At 53.5% G+C, this 16,718-nt stretch overlaps 1 protein-coding gene across 1 annotated transcript in view; it reads left to right on the top strand.

Annotated features, from left to right (window-relative positions):
• The window catches only part of oplah (5-oxoprolinase, ATP-hydrolysing), a 99,896-nt gene extending 84,793 nt beyond the window's left edge, over positions 1 to 15,103 (top strand). Inside the window, exons 21-27 of the mRNA XM_063044682.1 lie at positions 3,633 to 3,779; positions 5,336 to 5,470; positions 6,801 to 6,950; positions 9,567 to 9,724; positions 10,447 to 10,607; positions 11,238 to 11,335; positions 14,697 to 15,103. Coding sequence (XP_062900752.1) covers positions 3,633 to 3,779; positions 5,336 to 5,470; positions 6,801 to 6,950; positions 9,567 to 9,724; positions 10,447 to 10,607; positions 11,238 to 11,335; positions 14,697 to 14,867 — 1,020 coding nt within the window. The 3' untranslated portion in view covers positions 14,868 to 15,103. The remainder of the gene's footprint in view (positions 1 to 3,632; positions 3,780 to 5,335; positions 5,471 to 6,800; positions 6,951 to 9,566; positions 9,725 to 10,446; positions 10,608 to 11,237; positions 11,336 to 14,696) is intronic.
• Positions 15,104 to 16,718: the final 1,615 nt, after the last annotated feature.

Here is a 16,718-nt window from a genome sequence, read left to right as displayed (position 1 = left end):
GGGAGACCAATATTCTCGCGGGCAGGTTTGTTAGAGCTGTCGGGGAGGGTTTAAACTAATTTGGCAGGGGGTGGGAACCAGAGTGAAGGGACTCAGGATAGGATGGATGGTTAAAAAGCAAAGGTAGCGTCAGTCAGACTGTCAGGAAGGGCAGGCAGATGGTAGGACAAAATTGCAGCCAGCGGAATAAGTACCAGTGCGTTGGGGATGCAGAATCAAAAAGGGTAGCAACTACAGTATTCAGTGTTATATCACAATGCACAGAGTATCAGAGCAGTTTGTCATTGAGCCTACTAGGGGATCAGCTATACTGGATTGGGTCTTGTGTAATGAACCAGAGGTGATTGGAGAGTTTAAGGTAAAAGAACCTTTAGAAACCAGTGATCGCAATATGATTGTGTTCAACTTGCAACTTGAGAGAGAGAGAGTAAAGTCTCATGTAGCAGTATTACAGTGATATGAGAGAGGAGTTGGCAAAGTAAATTGGAAGGAGCTGCTGGCAGGGATGACAGCAGAGCAGCAAATGGCTCGAGCTTCTGGGAAAAATGAGGAAGATGCAGGATAGATGTATTCCAAAAACAAAGAAATACTCAAATGGCAAAATAGTACAACTGTGGCTGACTAGGGAAGTCAAAGCTAATGTAAAAGCAAAAGAAAGGGCATACAACAAAGCAAAAATTAGTGAGAAGATAGAGGATTGGGAAGTTTTTAAAAAACCTACAGGGAGTAACTAAAAGAATCACGAGGAGGGAAATGATGAAATATGAAAGCAAGCTAGCAAACAATATCAAAGTGGATAGTAACAGCTTTTTCAAGTATGTAAGAAATAAGAGAGAGGAGAGTGGATATAAGACCGCTAGAAAATCAGACCAGAGAAATAATAACAGGGGACTAGGAGATGGCAGATGCATCAGTCTTCACTGTGGAAGAGACTGGCAGTGTGCCAGGTGTTGAAGGGTGTGGGTGCAATTACTGTTACAAGGGAGAAGGTGCTCAAGAATCTGAAAGACCTAAAGGTACATAAGTCACCTGGACCAGATGAATTGCACCCTAGGGTTCTGAAAGAGGTAACAGTAGAGATTATGGGGGCATTAGTAATAATCTTTCAAGAATCATTGGACTCTGGCATGGTTCCGGAGGACTGGAAAATTGAAAATGTCACTCCACTCTTTAAGAAAGGAGGGAGGTAACAGAAAGGAAATTATAGACCAGTTGGCCTGACTTCAGTAGTTGGGAAGATGTTAGAGTCAATTGTTAAGGATGAGGTTGTGGAGTACTTGGTGACACAGGAGAAGTTAGGACAAAGTTAGCATGGTTTCCTTAAGGGAAAATCTTGCCTTAATATTTGTATATTTGGACTTACAGAAGGCCTTTGACAAGGTGCCACACATGAGGCTGCTTACCAAGTTAAGAGCCCATGGTATTACAGGAAAGTTACTGGCATGGTTAGAGCATTGGCTGATTGGTAGGAGGCAGCGAGTGGGAATAAAAGGATCCTTTTCTGGTTGGCTGCTAGTGACTAGTGGTGTTCTGCAGGGGTCAGTGTTAGGACCACTTCTTTTTATGCTGTAAATACAGGATGTAGATGATGGACTAGATGGCTTTGTTGCCAAGTTTGCAGATGATACAGAGATTGGTGGAGGGGCAGGTAGTGTTGAGGAAAACAGGTAGGATGCAGAAGCACTTAGACAGATGAGGAGAATATGGGCAAGAGCGTGGCAAATGAAATACAGTGTTGCAAAATGCACGGTCATGCACTTTGAGAGTAGAAATAAATGTGTGGACTATTTTCTAAATAGGAAGAAAGTGCAAAAATCTGAGATGCAGAGAGACTTGGAGCCCTTGTGCAGAACACCCTGAAGGTTAACTTGCAGGTCGAGTCGGTGGTGAGGAAGGCAAATGGCATGTTAGCATTCATTTCAAGAGGTCTAGAATACAAGAGCAGGGATGTGATGCTGAGGCTTTTTAAGACATTGGTGAGGCCTCGCCTTGAGTATTGTGAACAGGTTTGGGCTCTTTATCTAGGAAAAGATGTGCTGGCATTGGAGAGGGTCCGGAGGAGGTTCACTGAACGATTCGGGGAATGAGAGGGTTATCATATGAGGAATGAAAGGGAATCATATGGGGGCTGAGGAGGGGAATAAAGGATCAGCCATGATTGAATGGTGGAGCAGACTCGATGGGCCAAATGGCCTAATTCTGCTCCTATGTTTTATGGTCTAAGAATTAGAATCAGAATCAGGTTTAATATCACTGGCAGCTACCATAAACAGTGTTGTTTTGTGGCAGCCGTACATTGTAATACACGATAAAAGCTATATTGAATATCAGAAAGCTATCGAATGTTGAAAGGCATCAATAGAGTGGATGTTTCCTATTGTGGGAGTGTCCAAGACCAGAGGACACAGCCTCAGAATAGAGGGGAGTCCTTTCAGAATGGAGACGAGGAGGTGTGTTAAATCTGTGAAATTTGTTGCCACGGGCAGCTGTAGAGGCCAAGTCTTTGGGTATATTTAAGGCAGACGTTGATAGATTCTTGATTGGTCAGGGCATGAAGGGATATGGGGAGAAGGCAGGAGATTGGGTCTGGGAGGAAAATTAGATCAGTCATGATGAAATGGCAGAGCAGACTCGACGGGCCAAATGGCCTAATTCTGCTCCTATATCTTATGGTCTTATAAATTACTGGGTTCAAAGTTCAAAGTAAAATTTATTACCAGAGTACGTACATGTCACCACATACAACACTGAGATTCTTTTTCCTGTGGGCATACGCCTCAGATCTGTAAACTGTGCAGATGCAGATGTAAATAAATAGCACTAAATAATGAACATGAAATAACAATATAACAGAGTCTTTAACTGAGTGTAGCTATCCCCTTTTGTTCAGGAGCCTGATGGTTGAGGGGTGGTAACTGTTCTTGAACCTGGTGGTGAGAGTCCTGAGGCTCTTGATGGCAACAGTGAGAAAAGAGCATGGTCTGGGTGGTGAGGATCTCTGATGATGGATGCTTTTTTCCTACAGCAACATTTCATGTAGATGTGCTCAATGGTTGGGAGGGTTTTACCCGTGATGTACTGGGCCGAATCCACTAGCTTTTGTAGGATTTTCCACTCAAGGACATTGTTGTTCCCGTACCAGGCCGTAAAGCGGCCCATCGGCACACTTTGCACCGCACATCTATCGAAGTTTGCCCAGGTTTTTGATGACATGCCCGATCTCCGCAGACTCCTGAGGAAGTAGAGGTGCTGTCATGCTCTCTTCACAATTATATTTATACATTGGGCCCAGGACAGGTCCTCTGAGATAGTGACACCCAGGAATTTAAAGTTACTGACCCTCTCCACCTCTGATCCTCTGCTAAGTACTGGCTCATGGACCTCTGGTTTCCCTCTCCTGAAGTCTACAATCAGTTCCTTTGTCTTATTGAGATAGATATATATGAAAGAAGCTGTTCCTGAATCATTGAGTGTGTGTCTTCAGGCTCCTGTACCTCTTCCCTGATGGTAGCAATGAGAAGAGGGTGATGGGGGTCCTATCAGAATCAGGTTTGATAATCACTGACATACAGTATGTCGTGAAATTTGTAGATTTTGTTCAGTCACAAGTCTTCCCATCTGTTGGCCTCCAGGACAATGCAGAAATCGCAGTAAAGAAGATGCTGAGGGAATTTGCTCAGCAACGTCGGCAGAGCGACAGAGAGCTGGTGGTGGGCGCAGAGGAATTCATGGATGACGGGACTCCAATCAGGTTGACAGTGAAGATCGACGAGGCAAAGGTCAGCTTCTCCTCCACATACACACAGAGATTAGATATGATCCAAAACAGGAACGGGTTCCCCATCTTCCCAATCCAGCACATAGGCAATGGTGGTCTAATACCCAGTCATCAGTACACCTCTCGAGTTTATCCCATCTTCTGTTCACCAGGAAAAACCTATCAACTTACTCTGTAATGTTAATGTGTTCTCTCTACTGACCCCCACCCTCTCAACCTGCCGTCCACTCTGTACAATCCCACCTTTCCTGTACTCGTACCCTTCCCTGGCTCTTCAACCTTCCCCTTTGTGTGTATGTTTCTGCCTCCCCTCTCCCCCCACTCCCCCCTCCCCCCTCTCCCCCCTCTCCCCCCTCCCCCCTCCCCTCTCCCCCCTCTCCCCCCCTCCCCCCCTCCCCCCTCCCCCCTCCCCCTCCCCCTCCCTCCCCCTCCCCCCTCCCCCTCCCCCCTCCCCCCTCCCCCCCCCCTCCCCCTCCCCCCTCCCCCCTCCCCCCCCCCCCCCCCCCTCCCCCCCCCCCCCCCCCCCCTCTCCCCCTCCCCCCCCCCCCTCCCCCCTCCCCCCTCTCTCTCCCCCCTCTCTCCCTCTCTCCCTCTCCCCCTCTCTCCCCCCTCTCTCCCCCCCTCCCCCCCCTCCCTCTCTCTCTCCCCCTCTCTCTCCCCCTCTCCCCCCCTCTCTCTCCCCCCTCTCTCTCCCCCTCTCTCTCCCCCTCTCTCCCCCTCTCTCCCCCCTCTCTCTCCCCCCTCCTCTCTCCCCCCCTCCCACTGCCTCCCCTCTCTCTCCCCCTCTCTCTCCTCCCCCCCCCCTCTCCCCCCCCTCTCCCCCCTCCCCATCTCCCCCCCCCCATCCCCCCCTCCTCCCCTCCCTCTCCCCCCTCTCTCCCCCTCCCCCCTCTCTCCCCCTCTCTCCTCCCCCCTCTCCCCCTCTCTCTCCCCCTCTCTCTCCCCCTCTCTCTCCCCCTCTCTCTCCCCCTCTCTCCCCCCTCTCTCCCCCTCTCTCCCCCTCTCCCCTCCCCCCCTCCCCCCCCCCCCCCTCTCTCCCCCCTCTCCCCCTCCCCCTCTCTCCCCCTCTCTCCCCCCTCCCCCTCTCCCCTCCCCCTCTCCCCCCCCTCTCTCCCCCCCTCTCCCCCCCTCTCTCTCCCCCCTCCCCCTCCTCCCCTCCCCTCTCCCCCCTCTCTCTCCCCCTCTCCCCCCCCTCTCCCCCCCTCTCTCCCTCTCCCCCTCCCCTCTCTCCCCCCTCCCCCCTCCCCCTCTCCCCCCTCCCCCCCTCTCTCTCCCCCCCTCTCCCCCCTCTCCCCCTCTCCCCTCCCCCTCTCTCCCCCCTCTCTCCCCCCCCCTCTCCCCCCCCTCTCCCCCCTCTCCTCCCCCTCTCCCCCCCTCTCCTCCCCCTCTCCCCCCTCTCTCCCCCCTCTCTCTCCCCCTCTCCCTCCCTCCCCCTCTCTCCTCCCCCTCTCTCCCCCCCTCTCTCTGCCCCCCTCCTCTCTGCCCCCCCTGCCCCCTCCCCCCCCCTCTTCTTCACTTGCCCAAACCCCTCATCCTCCATCCTCCTGTCTCCTCCAGGGATCGGCCGTGTTTGATTTCACAGGCACCGGACCAGAAGTATTTGGGAATTGCAACGCCCCTCGAGCAATCACCCTGTCGGCGCTCCTCTACTGTCTCAGGTGTATGGTGGGGCAGGATATACCCCTCAACCAGGTGGGTGTTCCATGTCCGGGAGTGAGCAGCGAGGGGAGTATGTGAGTGAACAGGGAGGGGAGTAGTGAACGGGGAGTATGTGAGTGAATGGGGACGGGGAGTGGACAGGGAGGGGGTAGTGAATGGGGACGGGGAGTGGACAGGGAGGGGGGTAGTGAACGGGGATGGGGAGTGGACAGGGAAGGGGGTAGTGAACGGGGAGTATGTGAGTGAATGGGGACGGGGAGTGAACAGGGAGGGGGGTAGTGAATGGGGACGGGGAGTGGACAGGGAGGGGGTAGTGAATGGGGACGGGGAGTGGACAGGGAGGGGGGTAGTGAACAGGGACAGGGAGGGGGTAGTGAATGGGGATGGGGAGTGAACAGGGAGTGGGGTAGTGAATGGGGACGGGGAGTGGACAGGGAGGGGGGTAGTGAACAGGGACAGGGAGTGGACAGGGAGGGGGTAGTGAATGGGGATGGGGAGTGAACAGGGAGGGGGGTAGTGAACAGGAACGGGGAGTGGACAGGGAGGGGGGTAGTGAATGGGGATGGGGAGTGGACAGGGAGGGGGGTAGTGAACAGGGAGTATGTGAGTGAATGGGGACGGGGAGTGAACAGGGAGGGGGGTAGTGAACGGGGATGGGGAGTGAACAGGGAAGGGGGTAGTGAATGGGGACGGGGAGTGGACAGGGAAGGGGGTAGTGAATGGGGACAGGGAGTGGACAGGGAGGGGGGTAGTGAATGGGGACGGGGAGTGAACAGGGAGGGGGGTAGTGAATGGGGACGGGGAGTGAACAGGGAGGGGGGTAGTGAATGGGGACGGGGAGTGGACAGGGAGGGGGGTAGTGAATGGGGACGGGGAGTGGACAGGGAGGGGGGTAGTGAATGGGGACGGGGAGTGGACAGGGAGGGGGGTAGTGAACGGGGAGTATGTGAGTGAATGGGGACGGGGAGTGGACAGGGAGGGGGGTAGTGAACTGGGAGTATGTGAGTGGACAGGGAGGGGGTAGTGAATGGGGACGGGGAGTGGACAGGGAGGGGGGTAGTGAACGGGGAGTATGTGAGTGAATGGGGACGGGGAGTGGACAGGGAGGGAGTTATGAGTGGAGTGTGTAGCAGCTGATCAGTACGGTGAGTAGCAATGAGACTGGGCCTGTGTTACTTGGGCACTTGGTGTTTGTCACCGGTTGGGTGGGTCATGATGGTGGAGGGTGGTGGAATTGACTGAAGGGGGTTTGAGTTACTCGGAGTGGAGGGGCAGAGGGTTAGCCCTACAATGATTGTTGGGTTCGGGTGATCTGGGACAAGTTCAGCTGCCCTGTGACCGCCTGCTGTCTGACCTGTGACAGGGCTGCCTCACCCCAGTGAAGATCGTCCTTCCGAAGGGCTCCATCCTCGACCCGTCGCCGGGGGCCGCCGTGGTGGGGGGTAACGTACTGACCTCACAACGGGTGGTGGACGTCATATTCAAGGCGTTCAGAGTCTGCGCGGCCTCCCAGGTAAGTGTGAGCCATAAAGATGAAAGATTAGCTTTACTGTCACAGGCACAGTCCATCGGGACGGTGAGTGTCCTTTGTGTCAATGACCCACCCGGGCTGAGGATGTCTTGGGGGCAGTCCGCAAGGTTCACAATGCTTCTGTCACCTGTATAACACGCCCACAACTTTCTAACCCGAACCTGCACTGTGGGAGGAAACCAGAGCACCCAGAGGAAATCTACATGGTGATGGGGAGAACGTGCAAACCCCTTCCAGACAGCGTTGGGATGAGTGGCACTGTAACAGTGTTACTCTAGCTGCTACACGACTGAGCTGCCCCTGGCTTCACCATAACTGCACAGTACGTCACCTCACATCGTCTCACAGCTCAGAGAGAGGCCCTTCGGAACAACCAGTGCGTGCTGACCAAGATTACCCACTAAGCCAGTACCATTTGCCTGTGTCTGGCCCATATCAACTGAACCCTTCCAGTCCGTGTCCCAGTCCAAATGTTGTTAATGTACCTGCTTCAACCACCCCCTGGCAGCTCGTCCCATGCACCCTCTACTCTCCGTCTGTAAAACGTTGTCTCTCAAGTCCTTCAAGTCCTCTTTAAATCTCTTTTCTTTCCCCATAAACCTGTTCCCTGTACTGAGTCCATAGGTTGTGGAAACAGTTGTGTCACAGTGAGTGAAAACTCCCCTCAAGAGACTCTCCCCCCTCCCTCCTCCCTCCTCCCTCACTCTCTCCCCCCTCCCCCTCCCCCACTCTCTCCCCCTCCCCCTCCCCCACTCTCTCCCCCCTCCCCCACTCTCTCCCCCCTCCCCCCCACTCTCTCCCCCCTCCCCCCCACTCTCTCCCCCTCCCTCCTCCCCCACTCTCTCCCACCTCCCCCCACTCTCTCCCCCTCCCTCCTCCCCCACTCTCTCCTCCCTCCCTCCTCCCCCACTCTCTCCCTCCTCCCCCCACTCTCTCCCCCTCCCTCCTCCCCCACTCTCTCCCTCCTCCCCCACTCTCTCCCCCTCCCCCCCACTCTCTCCCCCTCCCCCCCACTCTCTCCCCCTCCCCCTACCCCTCCCCCTCCTCCTCTCCCCCCTCCTCCCCTTCCCCCCCCTCCTCCCCTTCCCCCCTCTCCTCCCCTTCCCCCTCCCCCTCCTCCCCTTCCCCCTCCCCTTCCCCCTCCCCTTCCCCCTCCTCCCCCACTCTCTCCCCCCTCCCCCACTCTCTCCCCCACCCCCCCACTCTCTCCCCCTCCCCCCCACTCTCTCCCCCTCCCCCCCACTCTCTCCCCCTCCCCCTCCCCCTCCCCTCCTCCCCTTCCCCTCCCCCTCCTCCCCTTCCCCTCCCCCTCCTCCCCTTCCCCTCCTCCTCCTCCCCCTACCCCTCCCCTCCTCCCCCTCCCCTCCCCTCCTCCCCTCCCCTCCCTCCTCCCCCCCCCCCTCCTCCCCCACTCTCTCCCCCTCCCTCCTCCCCCACTCTCTCCCCCTCCCCCCTCTCCCACTCTCTCCCCCTCCCCCCTCTCCCCCTCTCCCCCTCCCCCCTCCCCCTCCCCCCTCCCCCTCCCCACTCCCCCCTCCCCACTCCCCCCTCCCTCCTCCCCCACTCTATCCCCCTCCTCCCCCACTCTATCCCCCTCCTCCCCCACTCTCTCCCCCTCCCCCCACTCTCTCCCCCTCCCCCCACTCTCTCCCCCTCCCCTCCTCCCCCCCACTCCCCCTCCCCACTCCCCCCTCCCCCACTCTCTCCCCCTCCCCCTCCCCCACTCTCTCCCCCTCTCTCTCCCCCTCCTCCCCACTCTCTCCCCTCCTCCCCCACTCTCTCCCCCTCCCCCCCACTCTCTCCCCCTCCCCCCCACTCTCTCCCCCTCCCCTCCTCTCCCCCTCCCCACTCCCCCCTCCCCCACTCTCTCCCCCTCCCCCACTCTCTCCCCCTCCTCCCCCACTCTCTCCCCCTCCTCCCCCACTCTCTCCCCTCCCCCTCCCCCACTCTCTCCCCCTCCTCCCCCACTCTCTCCCCCTCCCCCCCCCACTCTCTCCCCCTCCCCCCTCCCCCTCCCCACTCCCCCTCCCCCTCCCCCTCCCCCACTCTCTCCCCCTCCCCCTCCCCACTCCCCCCTCCCCCACTCTCTCCCCCTCCCCCTCCCCCTCCCCCACTCTCTCCCCCACTCTCTCCCCCTCCCCCACTCTCTCCCCCTCCCCCACTCTCTCCCCCTCCCCCTCCCCCTCCCCCTCCCCACTCCCCACTCCCCCTCCCACTCCCCCCTCCCCACTCCCCCCTCCCCCTCTCCCCCTCCCCTCCCCCCTCCCCTCCCCCTCCCCCCCCCTCCCCTCCCCCTCCCCTCCCCCCCCTCCCCTCCCCTCTCTCCCCTCCCCTCTCCCCTCCCCTCCCCCTCCCCTCCCCTCCCCTCCCCCCTCTCTCCCCCTCCCCCTCCCCCTCCCCCTCCTCCTCCCCTCCCCCTCCTCCCCTTCCCCCCCACCCCTCCCCCTCCTCCCCTTCCCCCCTCGCCCGCCTCGTCTCCACCTCTGAACCTACTTCGACCCCCGCACCACCACTTCCTACCCCCCAATCTCCAGCTCCCGCTCCCACTCCCCCTTCTCTCACACTCACTCTAACTCCCTCGCTTGCTGCTTCTCGCAGGGCTGCATGAATAACATCACGTTCGGCAACGAGCGGGTAGGCTACTATGAGACTGTTGCTGGAGGGTCTGGAGCAGGCCCAGGGTGGGACGGCCGAGGAGGGGTGCACACCCACATGACCAACACGCGGATCACAGACCCTGAGATCCTGGAGAAAAGGTACTGATGCCAACTGGCACCGCATCTCGGGACAAATGAAGGTTTATGGGGACAAGGTGGGAGAGTGTGGCTCTAAGTCAATAGTGATGATTAAATGGTGTAGCAGATTCATAGAACATAGGATGATACAGTACAGGACAGCCCCTTTTGTCCAATTTGTTCCCACCCTTTAACCTACTCAAAGATCAATCTAACCCTTCCCTCCTACATAGCCCTCCATTGTTCTATCATCAGTGTGCCTCTCTAATAATCTCTTCAATGCCCCTAATGTATCTGCCTCTCCCACCACCCTGACAGCGTGTTCCACACACCCATCACTCTGTAAAAAAATATCTTCCCTATACCTTCCTCCTATCAGCTTAAAATTATACCCCCTTGCCCCCTTGCCCCCTTGCCCCCTGCACCCTGCACCCTGCACCCTGCACCTGGCAGCCATTTGCACCCTGGGAAAACGTCTCTGACCGTCCACTCTGTCTGTGCCTCATATCGTCTTGGACACCTTGTCCTCCTTCGCTCCAAAGGGAAAAGCCCTGGCTCTCTCAACCTGTCCTCATTGAGACATGCTTTCTGATCCAGGCAGCACCCTGGTAAATCTCCTTTGCAAAGACTCTTTAAAGCTTCCACATCCTTCCTGCAATGAGGCGACCAGAAATGAACACAATGCGGTCTAATGATGACCCTACGTTTTATGGTCCTGAGTTCTTTGATGGATTTGCCCACAGGTATCCCGTGGTCCTGAGGAGGTTTGAACTGAAGCCTGGTTCAGGGGGTAGAGGACGTCACTGTGGAGGTGATGGAGTCATTCGGGAACTGCTCTTTCGAGAGAACGTCATTCTCTCGGTGCTGACAGAACGCCGAGCTTTCCAACCCTATGGACTAGACGGTAAAAATGGAAGGCTTCGTAAATCAGGGTATGGGATTCAGGAGATGGGTACGAGGTTAAAGTTGTACAAGTCGTTCTTCCTCCTCTTAAACTCATCACCCCGACTGGAAGTTTACATAGGAGGAAAAGATTAGATTAACCACGTTCCTCCCCACTCCTTCAGGTGTATCAGGGGGCAACCTTGCCATTTCTTTGGTGTCTGTCTGTTTTATGAGGCCAAGTTACGAGCTTGGAACTCAGCCCCGCACGGGTGGGACTCGTGCAAGGAGCTGGCCAGACTCGAAGCAGGGACCTCGGACCTCGAAGTCCGGATGCAGTTGCTCTGATACCACAAGCACTAAGTGGAGTAGGGTAAAATGTTAGCACAACAGTGTTTCACTGGGAGAAAATGCAGGGAGTGTTTTGGGCAGGACTGGAGGGTGGGGTTCGTTTTGGTCAGGTCTGATTGGGGATATTTCCGGTGGGTGGGACCCGGGGACTGTTTCGGAAGGTGGGATTGTGGATATTTCCGGTGGACAGAACTGGGGAGTATTTCGGGAGGGTGGGAATGGGAATGTTTCGGGTGAGGATATTGTGTAGAATCAGCTGATTTTCCTGTCACTGCCCATCTGGGTTCTGGTCTGTACGCAGGAGGGGAGCCTGGAGCACGAGGACTCAATCTGCTGATCCGCCAGGACGGGAGAACCATAAACCTCGGTGCAAAAACATCCATCACCATCGGGCCTGGGGTGAGAGAACAGAGGCTCCACCCTCACACTGTCCCCACCGAACCAATGTGTGTGTTATCGTCATCATCATCATACTCACTCACTCACACGCTCTCTCTCACACTCAGACACGGACAGACTCACGCACTCGCACACACACTGGCACTCTCTCGCACATATGGGCACACACAGACATACACAAACCCACCAACACATGTTCACAGACTCTTCCCCCTCTCTCTCCCCTATCCCCCTCCTCCCCGTCCCCCTCCTCTCCCCTCCCCCCTCCATCCCCCTCCCTTAGTATAATCAGCAAACTTTGAAACTTTGATACACTACACTCGGTCCCATCTTCCAGATTGCTAATGTATACCGTGAATGGTTGTGGGCCCAGCACCCAACCCAGTGGCACACCGCTCACCACTGATCGCCAACCAGAGTAACAGCCATGTATCCCAACTCTCCGCTCTCTATCAGTTAACCAATCTACTATCCATGCTAATACTTCACCCCCATCTCTATACATCCTTATCTTATGGATAAGTCTTTTATGTGGCACCTTATCGAACACCTTCTGGAAATCCAAGTAAATAATGTTCAACTGTTCCCCTCTATCCACTGCACTCATTATATCCTCAAAGAACTCCAGTAAGTTTGTCAAACAGGACCTGCCTTAGCTGAATCTATGCTGTGTCTGCCTTATGGATCCATGTCTTTCCAGATGCCTCATTATTTCTTTAATGATAACCTCAAGCTTTTTCCCAACTACAGTTACCTGTAGTTACCTGCCTTTCACCTACGTCCTTTTTTTGAACAGTGGTGTGACATTCACCATCTTCCAATCCACTGGGACCTGCCCAGAGTCCAGAGAATTTTGGTAAATTATCACCATATCCTCTACTATAACCTCTGCCATTTCTTTCAGTACCCTGGGATGTATTCTGTCAGGACTAGGGGATTTGTCTATCTTTAGACCCACAAGTTTGCTCAGCACTGCCTCTTTAGTGATAGCTGTTGTATCGAGGTCCTCACCTCCCATTGCATCTATAACATCTTTCCTTAGCATGTTAGATGTGTCCTCCACCATGAAGACCGACACAAAATAGTCATTCAAAGCCTCAGCCATTTCCTCATTCCTAATATCAATTCCCCTTCTCGTCCTCCAAGGGACCTACGTTCATTTTGGCCACCCTCTGCCGCTTTATAGAATTATAAAAACTTTTTACTATCCGTTTTTATATTTAGTGCTAGTTTATTTTCATAATCTATCTTCCCTTTCTTTATTGCTCGCTTAGTGGTTCTTTGTTGCTTTTTAAAATTTTCCCAATCTTCCAGTTTCCCACTACTTTTGGAGACTTTGTATGTGCGAGCTTTTAGTTTGATGCCTTCCTTTATTTCCTTACCCATAGTGGACTCTCCCTACCCTTACTGTCCTTGCTTTTAACTGGAATATACATTTGTTGAGCACTGTGAAAAATCTCTTTGAAAGTTTTCCACTATTCCTCAAATGTCTCACCATATAGCCTGTGTTCCCAGTCTACACTAGCCAAATCCTCCCTCATCCAATTGTAGTCTCCATTGTTTCAACATAATTCCTTGGTTTTAGATCAAACTATTGCACCTTCCATTTGTATGAGAAACTCAGTCATACTGTGATCACTCTTTCCAAGAGGATCCCTAACTACAAGATCTCTAATTTTACCTGTCTCATTGCACAGGACCAGATCTAAGGTAGCACGTTCCCTTGTAGGTTCAGTAACATGCTGTTCAAGAAAGCCATCATGAATGCATTCCTGTGAAGTCCTCCTCAAGACTGCCTTGACCAACTTGATTCACCCAATCTATATGCAAGTTGTCCCCCATGATAACTGCTGTTCCATTCTTATATGCCTCAGATATTTCTCTGTTTATTGCCCGTGTCACTGTAATGTCATTATTCAGTGACCGATAGACAACTCCCATCAGTGATTATTTTTTCCCTTTACTATTCCCAATCTCTACCCCGATGGATTCAACATTCTGCTCCTTGGATCTTATTTTCTCTCACTAGCACCCTGATCTCATCTTTAATTAAGAGCACCACCCCACCTCCCTTGCCTTCCTGCCTATCCTTCCGTATTACCTGATATCCTTGGATATTTAATTCCCAATCCCCTCCACCCTGAAACCACATCTCTGTAATGGCCACCAGATCATCCCCCTCTATACTGATTTGTGCCGCAAGTTCACTGACCTTGTTATGATTACTACGGGCATTCAGATAAAGTGACCTTACACTCATTGTGCCTTTAAAAATCTAGTAATCTTTTACCCCCATCATCCCCTCACCCTCCCCACCTCCGAAGAGAGGATTTGCGGATGACATGGAGATAGGTGGAGGGGCAGGTAGTGTTGAGGAAGCAGAGAGGCTGCAGGTGGATTCAGACAGATTAGGAGAATGGGCAACGAGGCGCCAGGTGGAATACAGTTCAGGGAAGTGTATGGTCATGCACTTTGGCAGAAGGAGCAAAGGCATAGACTAATTTCTAAACAGGGAGAAACTTCAAAAATCAGAGGAGCAAAGAGGCTTGGGAGTCTTCATGCAGGATTCTCGATAGGTTAACTTGCAGGTTGAGTCGGTGTTAAGGAAGGCTAATGCATTATTAGCATTAATTTCATGAGGTCTGGTATATAAAAGTGCAATGTAATGCTGAGGCTTTATAAGGCAGTGGTCGGACTGCATTTGGAGTACTGTGAGCAGTTTAGGGCCTCCGATCTGAGAAAAGATGTCTTGGCATTGGAGAGGGCCCAGCGGAGGTTGACAGGGATGATTCCAGGAATGAAAGGGTTATCACACAGGACGAGGCACATTCGATGGCTCTGGGTCGGTAATCACTGGAGTTCAGAAAAATGAGTGGGGACCTCATTGAAACCTACTGAATGTAGAAAGGCCAAGATAAAGTGGATGTGGTGAGGATGTTTCCCCTAGTGGGGGACTGGAGAACGAGAGGGCACAGCCTCAGAACAGAGGAACGTCCCTTCAAACAGAGGCAAGGAGGGATTTCTTTATCCAGAGAGTGGTGAATCTGTGGAATTCAGTGCCATAGACAGCTATGAGGCCATCATTGGATATATTGAAAGCAAAGGTTGATAAGTTTTTGATTTATCAGGGTGTCAATGGTTACGGGGAGAAGGCAGGAGAATGGGGTTGAGAGGGATAATAAATCAGCCATGATGGAATGGCGGAACAGACGCAATGGGCCGAATGGCCTGATTTTGCTTCATGTCTTGTGTTCTCCCTCACGCTCTCCCTCCCCCTCTGCCTCTCCTAGTTTCCCCTCCTCCCCTCCGTCCCCTCACTCTCACCAATCAGAAACTCACTCTCCCTTCCCGTCTTTTTCAGGACACTTTTCAGTTGCACACTCCCGGAGGTGGAGGCTGGGGTTCCCCCGAGGATGCGGCAGGGACGCACAAAGTTCCTTCAGGATCCAAGCCAGCGAGCCACAGGCCAGGCACCACCACACTTCAGCACGGAAGTGTCTTTGAGCATAAACAAATGCAAGAGTCCGCGTGACCTGGAAGAACCCCGCTCGCTCCTCAGTAACTCCTCCAGTCGAGAGTTTATGGTGCAGAAGGGACAATGGTGACAAACTCTGACATCTACATTTAATTCAGTTTCTGTACCGTGTGGGTCAAATATCACCAGTATCTTGATAACTATCTTGTGAAGGAAAATGAAATGATTGTTACTCCAGATCTGATGCAGCACAAAAAAAAGATGAAGAACACAATCAAAATATTAAAAAAACACTAAGTATAAATAAGTAAGAGCTTTATAAATATGTTTAATTGTCGTTCAACCATACGTGAACCTAGCAAAACGAAACCCTGTTACTCAGGGCCAAGGTCCAAAACACAGAACCAGCAGTCACACACAGCACAAGGCACATATAAGATTCCAGAAAAATACAGTCACAGAAAATAAAATATAGCCCAAGTCCCTGAGTCCGTGAACGTTGCAGCAGTCTGCGGTCAAACACACACGGTTTCACTTCTACCAAGCAAAAAGTGGGGCAGCACCGACTCCAGATTGGACGCCGCACCACACTGACTCCAACGCCTGTCTCCTGGGCGACACCAGGGCTCGAGGCCTGGAGCTCACTACAACCAAGGCCACACAGCCTCCCCGCCTTCCGCCAATAAGTCAGTGAATTGGTTTGCAGCCTTCCACATTAACAGTGTCCAACAGGGACTTGCCATCACAAGAAGAGCAAATAAGATGACCACTTGCTGTTAGGCTGCTGACTCCTCTGAGGCCACTCTGAAGCACGCACCAGCATTGATTATGTGTCCGTAGAGCGACACTAGGCACGCGAGTGTCTGTACAACAAGTGACTGACAGGAAATGATAAAGCACTGGTGGTTGGGGGTGTGGAGGGTGGGTTAGTGGGTGGGGGTGTTGATCAGCATTACTGCTCGGGGAAAGTAACTGTTTTTGAGTCTGGTGGTCCTGGTGTGGATGCCACGTAGCCTGCTCCCTGATGGGAGTGGGACAAACAGTCTGTGAGCAGGGTGTGAAACTATCTTGAATATCTTGGAGATTTGTATCTCCAAACACTCTTTAGACAATCAAAAAAATTCTCCATCACCCATCTAAACCTTGTACCGAATTAAAAAATTCTCCATCACCCGTCTAAACAGTCAGACAGGCGATTCTGTGGATGCAGGAAAGAAACACGGATGGTAGTTTGCTCCCAGGTGCCAGGATCCGCGGTGTTTCTGATCACATCCAAGATATCCTGAAGCGGGAAGGAGAACAGCCGGAGGTCGTGGTACATATTGGTACCAATGACGTAGGTAGGAAAAGGGAAGAGGTCCTGAAAACAGACTACAGGGAGTTAGGAAGGAAGCTGAGAAGCAGGACCAGAAAGGTTGTCATCTCGGGATTACTGCCTGTGCCACATGACAGTGAGTATAGGAATAGAGTGAGTGGCTGAGGGATTGGAGCAGGGGACAGGGATTTGGATTTCTGGATCTTTGGGACAGGAGTGACCTGTACAAAAAGGACAGGTTGCACTTGAATCCCAGGGGGACCAATATCCTGGTGGGGAGGCTTGCTAAGGCTACTGAGGAGAGTTTAAACTAGGATTGCTAGGGGGTAGGAACTGAACTGAAGAGACGGAGGAAGGGGCGGTTGGCTCACAAATGGAGAAAGCTTGGAGACAGTATGAGAGGGAGGATAGGCAGGTGATAGAGAAGGGACACATTCAGACCGGTGATTTGAGATGTGTCTATTTTAATGCAAGGAGCATTGTGAACAAAGCAGATGCACTTAGAGTATGGATCAGTACTTGGAGCTATGATGTTGTGGCCATTACAGAGACTTGGATGGCTCAGGGGCAGGAATGGTTACTTCAAGTGCCAG

The sequence above is a fragment of the Mobula hypostoma genome, chromosome 3, assembly GCF_963921235.1.
Source record: "Mobula hypostoma chromosome 3, sMobHyp1.1, whole genome shotgun sequence".
In the NCBI taxonomy this organism is placed as follows: Eukaryota; Metazoa; Chordata; class Chondrichthyes; order Myliobatiformes; family Myliobatidae; genus Mobula; species Mobula hypostoma.
This window is presented reverse-complemented; position numbering and strand designations above follow the sequence as displayed.